The 17,975-nt window shown below is 41.9% G+C and overlaps 1 protein-coding gene across 1 annotated transcript in view; it reads right to left on the bottom strand.

Annotated features, from left to right (window-relative positions):
* Positions 1-17,975, bottom strand: part of OBSCN (obscurin, cytoskeletal calmodulin and titin-interacting RhoGEF) — a 1,961,032-nt gene that overhangs the window by 417,001 nt on the left and 1,526,056 nt on the right. The window contains exon 116 of the mRNA XM_069211034.1: positions 10,213-10,323. Coding sequence (XP_069067135.1) covers positions 10,213-10,323 — 111 coding nt within the window. The remainder of the gene's footprint in view (positions 1-10,212; positions 10,324-17,975) is intronic.

Here is a 17,975-nt window from a genome sequence, read left to right as displayed (position 1 = left end):
GTGGGAAACCCAGAATGACCGCCGCGGTCTTTTGACCGCGGTACGGTCTTCTGGCGGTTCCCGCTTGGCGGGCGGCTACCGCCGCCCGCCAAGCTCAGAATCAGCCCCTTGGTCTAAGTTTACCTTTGTGAATCGAGCCCCATAAGAACTGTTGAAGGGCCACAGGCAAGAAAAGTCATAAAGGTATTGAAAAGCATTGGATTAGTGTTACCATGGCAGTAGGACAAAATGTGTCGGGAGGCAATAAGAAAATATGAACATAACAAAAACCTGGGATTTAACCAATGTTCGGCCAGTACATGGGGGCCCAGAGTCAACAGGCAACAGACAATTTCAATAAGCTTCAGCTCTTTGCCATCAAAAGCCACATTTAGCCAAAGCTGTTATTTAAAAGCACAGATAAAGGGGGAAAAACCAAGAACCCATTTGTGAAGAAGAAAGCATGGAACTGAGCTTTAACAGAACTATGGTGTTGACCACACGAGTAACAACTGTCATAGAACAACAAATGTCCTAAGAAACAACTGCCAGACATTGGGGGTTATTCTAACTTTGGAGGAGTGTTAATCCGTCCCAAAAGTGACGGTAAAGTGACGGATATACCACCAGCCGTATTACGAGTTCCATAGGATATAATGGACTCGTAATACGGCTGGTGGTAAATCAGTCACTTTTCCGTCACTTTTGGGACGGATTAACACCTCCTCCAAAGTTAGAATAACCCCCATAATGTTGATGCCTCTGGGACAACCTAGAAAATATAACACATATAGGAGGAAAGAAAAATAACTGTCAATATAACGACAAAGGAAAAATATATATATAAGTCACAATTCTGCCCACAATTGGCTCCTGGAAATAGAGTGGATCTCTTTCAAGAGATAGTAACTGATGGTTTCAAGGAAATATATTCCTAAAAAAAAAGTAAAAAAGTAAAACATCAATAGATTGAGAAATATGACATTAGACGAGTGGCAAGCATTGAAGGAGTTACAAAATTATAAAGAAATAGTGATTAAGGCCTCAGACAAGAGTGGGAACATCGGGATAATGGATACTGACAAATACTGTAATGAGGTAAAAAGGCAATTACAAAATCCAAAATATTATGCCAGATTAAAGGAGGATCCAACAAAAAAGATAATGGAGGTTTTTCATGAAAACGATGAAGAACTGCAATATTTGAAAAATGAACATCCTGGAAAGATCATCCTCTTTGATGGAAAGATGTATATCCAAAAGCTGGGCACAGCAATGGGCACTTAATTTGCATCAACATATGCCAATTTATCCACAGCTACTGGGGGAGAGGAGATAATTTGGATGGATGAACACAGGGAAGATTTAAAACATGGTGCCCTATGGGTCTGCTTCACTGACGATTTACTTATAATTTGGGACGGTGAAATGGAAGAACTAAATTCATTCTTGAGATCTTTGAACAAAAAAACAATTCTAAGAGACTGAAGTTCAGAAATTAGATGAGTAAGGTGAATATCAGTTATTTGGACATTGACTTATAAGGGGAGAAAATGAAGCTTTGTACGAAAATATATAGGAAGCCACAATTAGCAACAATATTTTGTTCACCAATAGTGACCACCCAAAAGCTCTAACGTGGAGCGTTCCTTATGACGAGTTTTTAAGAGCAAGGAGAAACTGCTCTGAAACTCACAACTTTGAAATTCAAAGACAGGAGTTGTTCCATAGGTTCAAGACACAAGGATACCCCAACATGGTATTGGAGGATGCCTTGAATCAAGCCAAGAATTAAAAGAGGGAAGAGCTATTGGTGCCCCACCCTTCCGCAACCACCACTAATGAAAGTACAGTAAGGTACATAATGGATTTCAACAGATAAAACTATGAGATCAAGACCTTATTAGGGAAGAACTGGGAGATCATTAAAAGAGACAAAGATTTAAGGAGCTCAATATTTGATTATCCAAGCATCACATATAAGAAACTGGCTTCCCTTTGGGGACATGCTAGTTCACAGTTATATCCCCACATTAAAACCAGAAATGCAAAACTGGTTAAGGAAACAATTTAAAAAATGTCAAAGGTGCGAAGCATGTCAAATTGGCCACAACATGACATCAGTAAGGCTCAAGTACAGAAAAAAAGAATAAAGAATGGGTACATTGTGAAACCACCCATGTAGTGTACATGTTGGAATGCAGGTGTGGAAAGAAATACATAAGAAGCACAGTGAATAAAGTAATGTTATAAATGTTACAATATTTAAGAGCTATTTTGAGCCAAGATTACACCCACAAAACAGCAAAACATGCCAGGGAAGCACATGCATTTGAAATGAATGTCTTTCAGTACTATGGGATCCAACAGGTACCAACTAATCCAGGAGGAGGTGATAGGGAGTTACAACTGAGAAGGGTGGAATCCAGATGGATAATAGTAGTTGGAACAGAAAGGCCGTGGGGTCTGGGTACAGATGCTGTTCTGCATGTGCACCTTTGATAAAGATTAGACCACTTGATGAAGAACTGATGGACATAAACTCTATAGCAAAAATGAACTGAGTAATTGTTTTTCTTTTGAATTTCTTTTTTCTTTTTTGGAATTATTAAGGGTTAGAAATTGGGTCTCTAGTTGGCAGAGGTATACACCCTTGTGCAAGTAGGGACCACAATCCTAGTCAGGGTAAATCACAACACAACACAAATTATCCTGTGCTCACCCTCTGGTAGCGTGGCACAGAGCAGGTAGGCTTAACTTAGGGGGCAATGTGTAAAGTATTTGTGCAATAACTCATACAGTAACACAATCAAGACACCACAAAAATACACCACAAAAGTTTAGCAAAATAGATAATGTTTATCTGAATACCATAAGGTCAAAACAACAAGAATCCAATAAGTACAAGCTGAAATATCACTTTTTAAAGGTTTAAAAGAGTTTCAATCTTTAGGAATCAATGGTTGTATCTTTGTTTCACACAGGTCCTGGGTTGCGTCAAAAATAATGATGACCAGGGGACGCAGAGGAGGAGATGCATAGTAAAAAAGGGTGTTGTGTCGGATTTTGCGGCGCAGCACAGACCATGTGTCGTTTCTTTCCTTGCTGCAAGGTGATGCATCAAATTTGCAGGAGCACAACCTTGGTTCCTTACTGCAATGCAGTGATATTTTGATACCCAGGGATGATGGATTGAAAATCCTTGACATGCTGGTAGAAGGAGCAGGCGATCTGTTGATCCGGTAGGCTATGCATCAAAATTTCAGCCTTGAGGCGGGCGCTGTGTCGATTTCCAGTTGCGGGTCTGGTGCTGCTTTGTTCTGGTCGGCGGTGCAGGAATTACGTTGATTTCTGCAGGCATTGCGCCGATTTTCTGACACACAAGGATTTCTTGAGGAGGTGAAGTCTTTGTTGGCCCTGAGACTTCAGAAACAGGAGGCAAGCTTAATCTTAGCCCTTGGAGAGTACTTTAGGAGGAAGGCAGAGTCCTTCCAGTAGAGTCAGGAGCACCAGGCAGCAGGTCAACAAAGCGGGAAATTAGTCCTTCAGCAATGCAGTCCAGATGAGTCCTTTGGACAGCCAGGCAGTCTCTCTGACAAAGTCCAGGTGTAGGTCCAGAAGTGTCTGATTTGGTGGGGTCAGAAACCTAGTCTATACACCCAAAAATGCCTTTGAAGTGGGGGAAACTTCAAAGAGTGGTTTTGAAGTGCACATGTTCCCCTTTCAGCCCAGTCCTGTCTGGCAGGATCCCAGTGGGGGGTTATCAGTCCTTTGTGTGAGGGCAGACCACTGGCCGTTGAAATGTAAGAAAGCCCCTCCACCCTTCCTGCCCAGGGAGACCCATTCAGTATACAGATGAATGCAGATGTGACTGTGTGTCCTGTGTTTATGGCCGTCTAGGTGGAAGGCACAAGGGTAGCAGTCAACCAGCACAGACCAGACGTGGATTGGAGACAGGGGTGTAAGGCACAGATGGCAGTAAGCGCAGAGAAATGCCCACTTTCTAAAAGTGGCGTTTTCGAAACAGTAATATTAAATCCAACTTCACCAGTAAGCAAGATTTTCTATTGGCAGTCTGGAAATACTAAACATGACAGGACTACTCCTTCCAGAGCAGAATCTGCCACTCAAAAGTATATGAGGGCAATTCTAATGCTATTCTATGAGAGGAGCAGGCCTCACGGTAGTGGAAAACAAATTTATGAGTTTTTCACTACCAGGACATGTAAAACACATAGATATATGTCCTGTCTTTTACCTACATAACACCCTGCACTATGAGTCACCTAGGTCCTACCTTATGGGTGACTTAGATATAGAAAAAGGGGAGTTTAAGGCTTGGCGAGTAGTTTTAAATGGCAAGTCGAAGTGGCAGTGAAACTGCACACACAGGCCTTTGAATGGCAGGCCCGAGACAGGGTTAAGGGGCTACCTAGGTGAGTGGCACAATCAATGCTGCTGGCCCACTAATAGCATTTAATTTACAGGACCTGGGCACATGTAGTGCACTTTACTAGGGACTTACAGGTAAATAAAATATGTTAATTGGGTAGCAATCTAATGTTATAATGTTTAGGGGCATTGGGTAGCGGTGGTAAAGTCTGCAGAGTCCTAGAACCAGCAAAAACAGGGTCAGAAAAATGGAGGGAGGCAGGCAAAAAGTTGGGGATGACCACCATAAGGCTGTCAGGTCTAACATTAAGGCATTCTTTTTTAGACCTACTTGTGCTTCCTAATGTGTATTTGTGCATTGGCGAAGAAAGAGGAAAAAAATGCAATGTAGGATAACGGGGCTTGCATTAAAATTGGTACTTTACCACAATAATGTACGTGGAACACAACACTTTGATTGTAATTTGAGATATTCAACTTTGAGTTGAAAATCATGTAAGGGGTACTTTACTGGAAGGAGGGGTTCACCTGCGGTGACATACATGCAATACAACCTGTTTTTTCAACTTATTGGTGAATTAATAACATGTTGCTGGTACTTTACCAGGGAATTTGAAATGTATTAATTGTCGTGCCATGCTTATGGAATAGAAGGAACGCTCAAAGCATTGTTGAATGGAGAAATAGATTTTCTGTATCATATTTCATATACTGAATGACAAGACTGTATTGTTAGGTCAATTTTCAGTTTTTAATATTGTGATGGAGTGGAAATAAGGGCTTGTCCCTTTAAATATTTAAATAGGCACTGAGTGATGAACCTGTGTAGCCCAGTTGAAGACTTTGGCCGAAATACGTTGGCATCTGTTTTTCTAGCTCTTGCACTTGCTCCCTTTTTAATACTTTAAAATAATAAAAAGGACAACTGACTGACCTTACTGGATTCTGCAGTTCCTGCTGGTTCTCGCCAGGATATTGAGATTGATCATGTTGGGCGATGGTATGGAGTAAGAAGATCTTGGATATATATATTTATCTATATATATATCTCAGCCAAGACAAAAGCCGTCACTACGACAAAGTCATAAAAATGTATGAGGACCAAGCTGAGTAATCAGTACGATAGTACTAATATAAGAGAATGGAAAGTGTGGAGGACATCACACACTCCAGTAAAACAGTAAAATAAAGGCTGCTGAAGCATTTAAACCAATGCTATCTGACTGAGTAGCACATCATCAGGTTTCAAATATCATGAGTGAAAAAAGACAGCAGGGATGAAAAACAAAACCTTGTTAGTATAGAAAAAACAAGGCCACAACTTGAACCCACAAGGTCAAGGTGAAATAGAGGCCAACATACAGAAGGCCTAAAACAGGTATTCAGCAACAACACCCAACTTTAAGTGATATCAGACAGAAGAGGACCTGACTGAAATATGGAACGAAAGGTAAAATACATAGTTCCAGGGACGAACCTCCACAAAGTGGGCATCTGCAAACTGAAAAGAAAGTAGTCAAAGCTGAATCACTGAAAGGAGTTGCAACCTATAAAACAGCAACAATTGCTCATCATAGGAAATAATGTCCCTACAGGAAATAGGAGGCATTAGAATCACCAGAAAGTAAAGGACAAAGCACATCTACTACCTTCAATATACCAATGTATATGGCATCTTCCAAAGGGAGCGAGGTACACAGCACTAGGGAATATTTCCTTTTAATTCAGGAACCTGAATAATAATACTAAAGCGTTATAACTATCCCCAGAGGGGTAGAAATATTATGACACCCTGAAGAATAGAGTGAAAGGAACCGACCAGGGACACTGTGTCCGAAGGGAGAAACTAATCCCATTCTGAACTAATCCCAAAAAAGACAGAACAATAATGTTCAAAGGACATGCATAAACAACCAGATATCCACAGTAAGATGGAAAATAACCATCAACACAGAGGATGGCCACATGGTGTCGTCTTAAAAATGTAGAATTCTGGAGGCCCTGGATGTTGTGTGGCCTCTTGCCTAAGAGGAGCCTGTAGTAGCCAAAGTACAGGACCATACCCCTAAGTGATAAGTAAGTATTACACATCTCCCTTCTATGAAAAAGCAGTGCAAGGACAGAAAGACTGGCAGAACATGAGAAGAGTGTAGTGAGCATGACTCGCACAGACACAAGAACAAATTTGCAACCGTGTACCACTGGTGTAGGAAATACCAGCAGCAAGAGCCCAAGCTGCTGAGGTACAGCATTAGAAGCTCTCTAAGAAGTGCAGAGATGCACGGATCAGGAATGACGGTACCACTTGCCCCACTGCTCCACATAGGGAAGTAATAGAAGCATAATTAAGGCTCCAATACTAAAACAAGGAGAAACATTACAACCACCATAAATAGACACCTGTGCAAGCGACAGGCCATGCACCAAAGCTCCCAGGGAGATATATTAAGGGATGAAAACTACTACAAATATATCTAGTAACGCCTATAAGGCATACAGAAAATTCTCTATGCAGCGCAAAGAACACACCATACCTGTAACTATCTCTTGAGCATGAAGCCCATCTTCAGAGAAAAAGCCCTGTTTCAACAGGTGATAACCCCACAAAGAATACACCTTTCAGATAGAATACAATGAAAAGCTGTCATTAACAGCCATAGTAAAAAATAGGAATACCTGCAGAATGCAGGAAAACCACTCCAGGTACCATCAGAAGGTGAAATGGTTCAGATTGAAGCAAAAAAAGGGGGAACTAAAACTTGGACACAACAGGAAGTATAAGACTCAACTCTTGATTGGGTCCGTCTATAAGCACAGAAATAGACATATTTAAGAAATGTTTCCACCCTGACAGACCCTAAAGCATTGCTATGCAGAATCGGCATGAGTGCTGAACAGGTGGCTGCCATCGAAGGACATGTCTTCCAAGGTGGATCAGACAGCCTCCGAAAAGCCACAGTGGCATAGCCAGGCATGACAGCGCAGCACTACAAATTGTGCCATGGCTCGGTCAGCTGATTCTGTGATATCCATATGATCTTATTACAAACCTAGCTGCCTCTCGCCCATCCTGGAGAGTCTGGGCTAGTTTTCTCCAGGTCTCCTCCAGAAGCGAAGGTAGCAGGCATACCACCTAATTCCACAATGCATGGGAAAAGTGGCTCAGAACACAAGCAGTGTTTATCGACCACAGAACCAAGCTGGCTGAGAAGAAAATGTTTTGTCCACATGTTTCCATCCATCTGGACTCCTTGTCCGGAGAATGGTAAGGGAGGACGCTGGGGTCGGAAGAGGCCGTAGCAGCCTGCACCACGAAAATCCTTAGAGTCATGTGCTGGAAAAGACAAGCCGGGTCTCTGGGGGCAGGCTGGTGTCTATGGGGATATAGATCAGATTACAGGGGACCTCATAGTGGGCGTAGCACAGGCTCTATTCCTGTTTGGCCCTGGTGAAGCACTGTTATCAAGGGGTCAGTGATCACCTTCACAGAGGGGAGTTGCAAATCGAGGACAGCTGTCCTCTTCAGCACCTTGGCGAAGGAGAAGCTCATCTCTGTCTCAAGGCTGGGGGGAGAAAGAAGGTCCGATGCCGGCGAGACCACAAAGCCAACTATCCTCCACAGGATGCTGGACAGTCTCGTCAATGGGATTGCTAAACACCAGCCCCTCTACTTCACCTCCAAAAGCCTGTTTCACCTGGAGATAAAACAGCAAGGGGTTGTTTAGAAGGAGGAGGGAGCGTGTCTGAGTCGGGCGGCACTACTGGTGCGCAACTGACACCGTCTGGCATCAGCGCGGTGTAGTCTCGGCGTCAGAGAGGGTGATCGGTTCGGCATCGATCAACAACATTGGCTGATGAAACTCTGGTGTTGCAAGTGAGAACCACAAAGGGCTGTGCCTTGGAGCCCTTACAGATCCAAGTATAGATCCAGAGAGCCTATCTAACATTGAGGGCAAAGCCGTCAGATGGAGGCAGGTAGGATACCTTTCACCTCTGTGGGGCTCGAGAGCATGCCAGAGAGAGGTAGGGGCCCAAAGATGGCATGGAGGGAATTGTAATATTCCTGCATCTGGGCCTGAGTCGCCCTGGCTCCAGGGAAAAGAGGCAGGTGTAGGGTGGACTCATGCACTGACTTCTTAACCGGAGGTTGGGAAAGGGCATCAGAAAAGCAGGACTTACCTGACATAGGTGGATGCCGCGACTTAGACCGCCTGCATTTCGAAGTCTGCTCCTTCAACATTGAGGGTGACGTATGATCGCTGGAATGGCTCCTGGAACAAACCTGCGGCCAATCCCTGGAGCGAGACAACCGTCGACGACACGGGGCCTCGATCAGACACGACGCCAGGATCCTCATACGCCATTCTCGCAATGCCTTCGGGCAAAGGCAATGGCAGGAGCCACAATCCTCAGATCTGTGGTGTTCCCGAGGCACCACATATAGACAGTATGAGGTTCCGTGGCCGACATCTGCCTGCCACTGGACACAGAACGTTTGAACCCGAAGGACATGAGTAAGAAGGGGGCAAACTGTTCCTTCGGCATAAAGATTTGTTTTCGCGATAGGCCAAGCGGCTAGAACTCCGGATCCACTTTGTAGCGTGGAAATAAAGGAACTGATGCCAGTGCATTTGAGAAGTGATTATATGGACTCTGTCAACATCACATCCGGTGGATGACATCACTACGGAGTCATCCAACACCCTCTTCCGATATACAAGGGTACTGCTGGGAAAAAAATCCCGGATCCAGTCTGGCGTCTGGGAGACAATGTAAAGGTAAGGAATCTGCAGCTAGATCTCTCTATGCAATTTCCCACAGGAAAATTTAACAAACATATCACAAAAATGTCTGAATGGAATTACACCAGATTAAGCCGAAAGCTAAATATTTGTCTAGAGAGCATCCTGTTTTGTTATTTGGTGTAAACCCCTTAAATTAGGGTTAAAAATTTATATATACATAGTAATGTAGTACATCTGCAGAGGATCCTCGGACCCCGCGGATTTGTGAGGCCAAATCAGGCAATGTCATTTTCTGACCACAACCAAGAGTTGTGGCTGCCATCCTGGGACTCAGGTACTTGGTCCCTGTGTCCTACAATTAAGTAAATAATAACTCACAAGAAGGCAGGTTAAGGGTACCCTGGCACCCTGGACAACTGTGGAGTGGGGTCCCAAAGGGTCTCCATTGGGACTAATATAAAAGCTGATCCTCCACCAGCCCTAGCCAGGCCCCAACCAGGTGTATCAGCAGCAGTTCTGAAGATCCAAATGACCACAAAAACATAAGATATTAAAAGAATGTGACTGGTTCACAGGGGTTAGGGAGCCAGGCCCTTCAGCTGCATGTGGCAGAATGTTGCGCACCTGTGGGGGGATGGATGCACGGCATGGGTGCAGGAAAGGCCCTGCAGCCAACCCTAAACTGTATGCGGAAAGGAGATGGATGTCCAACTCCACACTGAGTATGGGCAAAGGGGCTGGGCCAAATGTGGCCAGGGGGGCTGGGTACCAGCTGTTGGTTGGGCACCCGCAGTGGATAGGCAGGGACTGGCTGGTAATGGAGTGTCATTAAATGAGCTAATTACAACTTCTAAAGCACTATGAAAAGATAAATGTTTTGTAGTATATGTTCTATAGAAAAAGAAAGTCAGTAATAATGTTTTGTATACAATATTTGGTTAGGCCAATAAAAGAAAGCAAAATGGAGCATTACTAGATTTTTTGGAATGAATAAAGATGGAGTTAAACCTCTCTTTGCATAGTAATTTAAACTTTTGCGTATAGGAAAGACTAAGCTATCAGGTCTCATAAATGATCAACAACGTTCTTGCCCTACCTTTAAACCATTCAACAGTGGGGTGTGAATGAGCTGAGGTCCGACAGGACAAGGTGATTGAGTGGCCTACAATTACAGTCTGGTCTGTTAGCTCTTCCACAAAAGCAGGAGCTGAAAAGAAGACAAAAAACATTGGTAAGATGTTACAGTGTACTTATCACTGCTTTAGGCAAACAATGGTAACTTTGAAATGGTTCTTCTGACACTCCTGAGGCACAGAAAGACATTTTTCATGATCATAACCGTGTGATTGCTGTGCACAGATTAAACAAACACTCCATCATTAAATACTTGAGAACATTTTAAGAGCTATTGTGTTGTGTGAGATATTTTTCCACAAACCATCTCTGATCTAATTACTATATCAGCCTGCACTTCTACCTGAAACTTCCATCAAAAATCACCACTGTTTCAGTCATCATCCAGCTTAAAATAAAACTACTACTTACCATTGAAGACAAATGTTTAGAGGTACAAGAAATTATTATATTTCACAACAATGAAGGCATCCTTCTAGCAGTTAAACCTTTTTTTTTTTAACTCTCTCAACACATGAATGAGATCTGCAAGGAAACGAAAATCTACCTACTCACCAGGGGCCAAAGATCTAACCACCTTAACCATCTACTCATTCTTCTTCATCATTCATGCTGGATGTTATGTTATGTTATGCTATGGAAATTTATAGAGCGCATAGCTACCCTAAGGCCTCCCAGCACTATACAGAAATCTCCAACAACTAGGCATGAGTGACAGGTGTTAATACAGCCAAGTTTTTAATAGCCGGTGAAATGCTAGTTTGTGGCTAGTTTGCCGGGGAGCAAGAGGTAGGGAGTTCCAGAGTTTAGAGCCAAGATAGGCTATAGATCTTCCGCCCCATTTAACTTTTTGTATTGGCGGAATAACTGCTAATGCTGCTGATGATTATCTCAGATTTCTAATTGGCTTATGAAAAGTAGCTAAGGTATGCAATAGCGGGGGACCCCTAGCAAGGAGAGCTCTGTGCATACAACAGAGTGCCTTGAACTTTAGTTGTTGTTCGATTGGGAGCCAGCGTAGGGCTGAAAGGTCTGGTTTGGCTGATTGGTGTCTGGTTACATTAAAGAGAAGGCGGGCAGCCGTATTTTAAACCACCTGCAGTTTCTTCTTAACATAGTCTAGAGAGCCCAAAAAACAGGGCATTTCCGTAATCCAGACGTGAGATAATTAATGCCTGTACAATGGGTCTCTTTGCAATAAATGGGAGGACTTTAAAGACGTTCCTAATAAGTCTGAATATCCCAACACAGGTGGAGGATATTTTCTTTGCCTGATAGTCCATGATGAGCCAAGGATCTAACCATACCCCCAGGCTTTTAATGTAGTTCTTGGGCGATGGAAGATCTCCTAACAGATGAAAGGTTGGTGTCGCTTGGAGTGGGTGTGAATGATGGCCCATAATCATGACCTCTGTTTTCTCCCCATTCAGTTTGAGTTTACATTCCACCATCCAATTAGAGACTGCCTGTAGGCATGGGGCAAGCTGAGAGTCAAAAGAGTTATGCGAGGTGGAGAATGAAACTATTAGCTGGGTATCAACTGCGTAGGACATTAGCGAGAGGCCAAGTGGCTCCACTATCTTTGCCAATGGAAGCAAATATATGTTAAACAGCGTAGGGCTTAAAGATGAGCCCTGAGGTACTCCCCAATGGCTTTTAAATCTACTTGAGTAGAAAGAGCGGTTGAGTTCCTGGAATGAAGTCCAAGAAGTCCATGAACCACTTTAGGGCATGCCCTGTAATTCCTATTTCTTTCATTCTACAGAGTAGAATATTATGATCTACAGTGTCAAAGGCCGCACTGAGGTCAAGGAGCACAATTGCGGAGACCATTCCCTAGTGTAATCGCTTCCTGACCTCTTCCGTCATTCCTATCAGAGCAGACTCTGTACTATATAGGGGTCTAAAACCCATCTGGGAAGGATGGAAAATCCAGTAGGCTTCCAAAAAAGAGGAAAGGTGAGTATTGACGTGTTTTTCCAGGATCTTAACAGAAGTTGGCAGCATTGAGATAGGTCTATAATTAGTCAGTACAGATGGATCCAGATTAGGTTTCTTGAGCAGCGGTTTTACAATAGCATGCTTCCACTGTGATGGGAGGGAGCTGCTAATCAGTGACAGGTTCAATAGATCTGACAAGATGGGAACTATTATTGGACTAAGGTTGATAGAGTTGCAGGGTCTAAAGGGGATCCAGATTCAAGCACACTTAACAATGTTAATGTTGCTTGCTAGACAAACTATGTCCCTGGTACATTGTCCACTTATTGCCTGGGAGCTATGAGAGTGTATAGAGAAAGCTGAGTAGATATCAGAGAATTTTTTGTGGGGAAAAAAGAGCCTAGCTCATTGCTGTGTTTAGAGGAGGCTTCTATGTCTTCAGTTTGAGAATAGGCTGTTGGTAATCCATTTATTAAAGGCTGTTGGTAATCCATTTATTAAAGGCTTCTAGTGAGTCAGCCATGTTTCCATTAGGAGTTGGTTTAGAATTCTCTAGCGAGCCAATCCATTCTTTGGCATACAGCAAACGCCACCATCTATATGGTTGAGATCTAGTTTGGGGGGGGGGGGGGGTTTGGAAGGTTTTTTGATAGTGAGATTCAGAGAAATTAACATGTGGTCTGGCCATGCTAGCGGGGTGGGAGGTAGGGCAATTAGGTCAACTATGTTACTAAAGACAAGGTATGCCCTTTATTGTGGGTGGGGCCTCCGATTAGCTGAATGAGGTCCAATGCCTTCATAACATCTAAGAGGCTTCTCAGAGCAGCATTATTTGGGGTTTCTGCATAAATATTAAAATCACTGAGGATCGTAAAATTAGGTCTGGTACAGATTAAATCAGCGACTTTCTCAGGGAGAGCTTTCAAGAAATGTTGTGCTGGACCGGGGTGGGTGGGGGGGGGATGGTATATTAAAGCCCCAGCAAAGGTATAGCGAGGGTTTAAGAGAATAGAGAAAAGTACACTCTCACAGTCAGGAAGATGGAGGGGGCTAGTAGAGACCCGATCTGTGTCCTGGATGTGAGGATAACCTTCATTTATTACATATAAATGAATCCCTCTTGGACAACCTTAGCTAAAAATCAACTCATTAAACACTTCTTGATAAAGAGGACCAAACCATGTCTACCTTTATGGATCTCTCAGATGAAGAAAAGCAAAGCTTTAACTCCAAAGCCCTTTACTGCTAGTACATGGAAGCCGCAAAAAAGCTAATCTGCTAGGCACCCAATCTGAAGTCCTGTGATAATGCCTTAAAGATTCACCTCCTAGCAGCCTCTGTTCTGAATAGGTAATTTCTCACTCCTTCCTCCTAAATTGGTTTTGTTTCTTCTATAGGGTAGGTAACATTTGCAGTTTTATATTCTCTGCTGGCAGTATTAAGTCCTATTTACTTTAGCTGTAGTCATTATCTGTCCTTCAGTAGAAGTCTGAGATATTTGCACACCTGTAGAAAGTATAGTGCTCCAATACCAGCAGCTACACAAACTAAGGTAACAGGGGAAATGTGATTTACCCAGAATCACATTGTTTGACTAAGTAGGAAATAGAGCCAAGGTTTTCTAGTTACAGAGTTGACAACATATCTATTTGATGGCACATGAAACCTAGTATAATGAGATCCTACTAGAACTTGAAAGTGTTACAGCAATAGAACACCAATGAAGCTGGAGTATTCTGGATTAATGTGCACCAGAAATGTTTTCATTTAAAGTATTCTGATCATAATTACCTAACTAAACATTTCAAATAGGGAAGTAGTAAGAAAAGTGCACTTAATTAGTGCAGTTTTTCTATTTACCAATGGTTGTTTTTGCAGGGCACTGTTGGCAAAATAGTACCTAGGTGAACTTCAACTTTTTTCTGGTTTCTGTGCTAGCTACCGATTACATATACAGTGTCTCATTAATGTTTGAACCATTTGGGGTAAACTGTACAAATTATATTGAGTCGACAACAGAAAAATCAATAGTGTCCTTATTAAGAGATACATCACTGGGCAACATTGGGTGTGGGGGCTGCAGTTGCATTATTTTTTTTATCAAACTGAGACAGACAGTCAAAGGCCATAGGCATTGAAATGAGTTCCCATTGATGGTCCAAAATGTACAGAGTAGTGCGCTATCCAGCCCCAGAAAATGGTTCATCCCTTACCTCATCAGGGAGTAAGCAATTCTACCTTACTACAATTTAAAACCAATACAATCAATGGTGCAGCATATGTAAATGTGCAACACTTTTTTTATTAAATTGTCCGGCGATCTATGCCCTACACAATTGGCCCTCGTGATGTGCTAACATGGTGGCAATTAATAATTAGATTATTTAACAATACGCTTCATTACACTGATTTGTAATGGCGAAATAAGAAGTAGATGTGGTCCACAAGTTAAGAGTGGTTTATTCTGTTACATGAGGTACAACACACAACAACACAGGCCAGTGGCTGCTTCAGGCTCACCTGTAACACATCCCATGAGCCTAGAACGCCACTTACAAGACGCCAAACATAACATTCTAGAAAAATTAAAGACCCCGTAACACACTTCCCCCACTTTACCAACCCAACCTAAAAACATCCCAAACACAAGGTCCACCCAATATTTACTACAGTTAAGATTAAACATACCACCTAGATGCTAAGGTACAACTTTTGCCTCCTTGAACTGTTACACACAAAACTGGAATTCTCACCAAATGAACCTGACTCTACAGTACCTTTCTCAGCACGTGACGCAGAAGCACTCTCACAAACTTCAACACTAGGAACACTAATCTCAGAAAACTGATTATGTGGGTCATTACCGTCAAGCCACCAACCCCAAGACTCAGACAGAGGACTCTGCTCCCCACACAAACCGCTTGAGAGCTTTGCCATACTTCTTTTGCCTCACCAATTACCAATCTTCACAATAATTGCATGTTTGGAAACCTGAATCACTCTTGTGCAGGGATAGAACTTTGAATTTCCTTTCCTAGAACCAGGAAGCATTTTAACTCTCATCAAACCCTGCACCTTGAAATCAATCTATTTTGTCTTTTTCAAATCCTCATACCTCATTTTAGACTTGTCCTGGATATCGTTCCACAAATCAGGCATCTTATCTGAAGCTTTACTTTTCTCCAGAAGCCAACTTACTTGAAAAATGCCTACCTCTTAACATCAAGAAATAAGTCACTTCAGTTGTATACTGAGGAGTACTATGGTAACACCACAAAATCTCATAATCTTTGTCACACACATCAGAAACCATTGGCAAATATATTCTGTCCTTCAACATCCTATTAACCCTTTTTACCATGCTATTGCCTTGTGGACTGTATAGAGCCATAGTAAGGTGCCTAACACCACAATCAAACAGAAAACAATTGCATGGCATAAGACTTGAACTACACACCATTATATAGGTTACTGTTCTCTATGGAAACATGTTTTAAATTATAAAAAAAAACAATGATCACTTCTGAGTTGGGTCTCTAATAAATTTGCACTCCACCCATTTAGAATGATAGTCCACCAAGACTAAATCATACCTGCCATTTTCCTGCAAATTATATAATGGTCCAATAAAATCCATGCCTAACATCTCCCACAGCAATTTAGGAAATTCCGCAGGAGACAAAGGAATATTGTTAGTACAGAGACACTTATTTGCTTGTCTGGAAATCTCAGAAACAACAACAAACATCTCCACTTCTGTGTCCATCCTTGGCCACCAGTAAACTCATGGAATCTCCATTTCACATCAGTCTGACCAACATATCCTTGATGTGCCTACTCCACCATGTGACTGTTAAGCCCAGCAGATGGAATAAATAGGTTACCTTTCAAAATTAAATCCACTTCAACAGATAATTCCTTGTCCTTAGAAAAAAGTACCATTTCTTTACCCAACATGTTTTCTCATGGCCAACCTTTAACAATATACTGCTTCAGTAACATGTGACAAACATCATTTAGACAAAAATCTTGCCAATTTTGGGGGATAGTAACTTTCTCAACAACCATCACTCTATCAACCAATTTTACCACACAACCCACATCATCCATATTCTAATCACAAGATGCCTACTACAGGACATCTTCTCTCAAGTTGTCCCAAATAAAAAATGTGAGGTAGGTAAACAGTGTTGAGAGACCCATTTCCTTGTAGTCAATTATCCATTCTTTACCACAAGATCTTTGTTTTGTGCCTCTTATTAGTAGAATAGAAGAAGGGACTCTCTGGCTCCTTCTCACTAAAAGGATGCTGATGCGTTTCAACCTCTGCCAAGGTGGGAACAATGATTTTAGTGAGGTCTTCATCAAGGCTCAATACATAGTTTACCTCTGGGCAAGCGCAGGAACACTCTCATTAATGCGCAGATGTAAGCCTGTGGACAAAAACGAGGATGAGTCTCTGTTTATGCAGCAAACACTCTCAACACTGTTTGCCTTCCTTATATTGTTTCTATGGGACACTGATGACAGCTAACCCCAATACTACCTCCGGGAGTAGCACAATATTCTTATTTGATTTATTGTGCTGGACTTTTGAACTAAACGTGGTTTATTATTTCTGTTTAATATTTGCATGTGTTTGTCTGCAAAATCTACTCGATTTTGTGTTTATTGTTTGACTCGTTTATTATAGCTGTTGAATGAAGTCTGTGTATCGTGAGGTTATTTTGTGTAGAGTATCACTAGGACTTGAAGAAAATTAATCAGATAATACATATAAATACACACAGGATTCATGTACTTTTTTGTGTATGTGCACATTAAACAATACATTTATAGTGGGTGTTTTTTTTTTGTTCTGTAAGATTGTTTACATTTGATTCTTCCTTGCGTTAGAGGATCAAACCCTGTTACATATGTGTGCTCTAGCCACAGCACTGGATTTAGAGATAATAGTATTCAAATTTTCAACTTCAGACATATGTTAAAACATCCCCAAATCTTTAGCGGCCATGACATGTTTCTTGAACATGTAATTGCTACAAAAAGTTACTTTTCATGGTTCCTTCTTTCAAAGAAGTTGACAACAATTTGCTCTTTCAAATAGTTATCAATGCTCCCATCAAGCTTGCATGTGTTTGCTAGAATTCTAAGTTCAGCCAAAAATCTGTCAATCATTTCATGGTGTTGCTGACGCTGAGTAAAAAAAGTTAATGTCTTTCCACAATAGTGCTGGTATCATCTTCAAAATAATTTTGCAACCTGTTAATTGCTTCCTCGTATACATGCCACTAAGCTGAAGTTGAAGGCACTAATGTAGGTACAAGATCATAAATTCTTCACCCTTAAGAACCTAAGCAATTATATAGAATAGCCTATTTCCTCACTGGGAAAAACGTCATTCCTTCAATTGCTATTAAATAGCTGTCAAATGTTTTAAACCATTGTATTCATTTAAGTTTCTGTACTTCAGGTTCTGGGAATAATACACAACAATTCTCCCAGTGGCTGCCACAGGCTCAAACTGTCACACGTTCCATGATCCTAGAACGCCACTTACAAGACGTCAAACATAGCATTCTACAAAACTTAAACAGTCCATAACATGATTCTCTTTTCCTCATCCCAGGCCCGAACTTACTTGTTGCAGAAGGACCCACCTCCTCCAGGCACCTCCTTTCTTTTGAAAAATAATCGGAAAAGCAATTGTAACCATAATCCCTAATATGACCTATGTCTCACCTTAGATACAAATGGGAATAGCTGCCAATAGCTCTTCCTGTT

Source organism: Pleurodeles waltl, chromosome 10 (assembly GCF_031143425.1).
Source record: "Pleurodeles waltl isolate 20211129_DDA chromosome 10, aPleWal1.hap1.20221129, whole genome shotgun sequence".
Classification (NCBI taxonomy): Eukaryota; Metazoa; Chordata; class Amphibia; order Caudata; family Salamandridae; genus Pleurodeles; species Pleurodeles waltl.
This window is presented reverse-complemented; position numbering and strand designations above follow the sequence as displayed.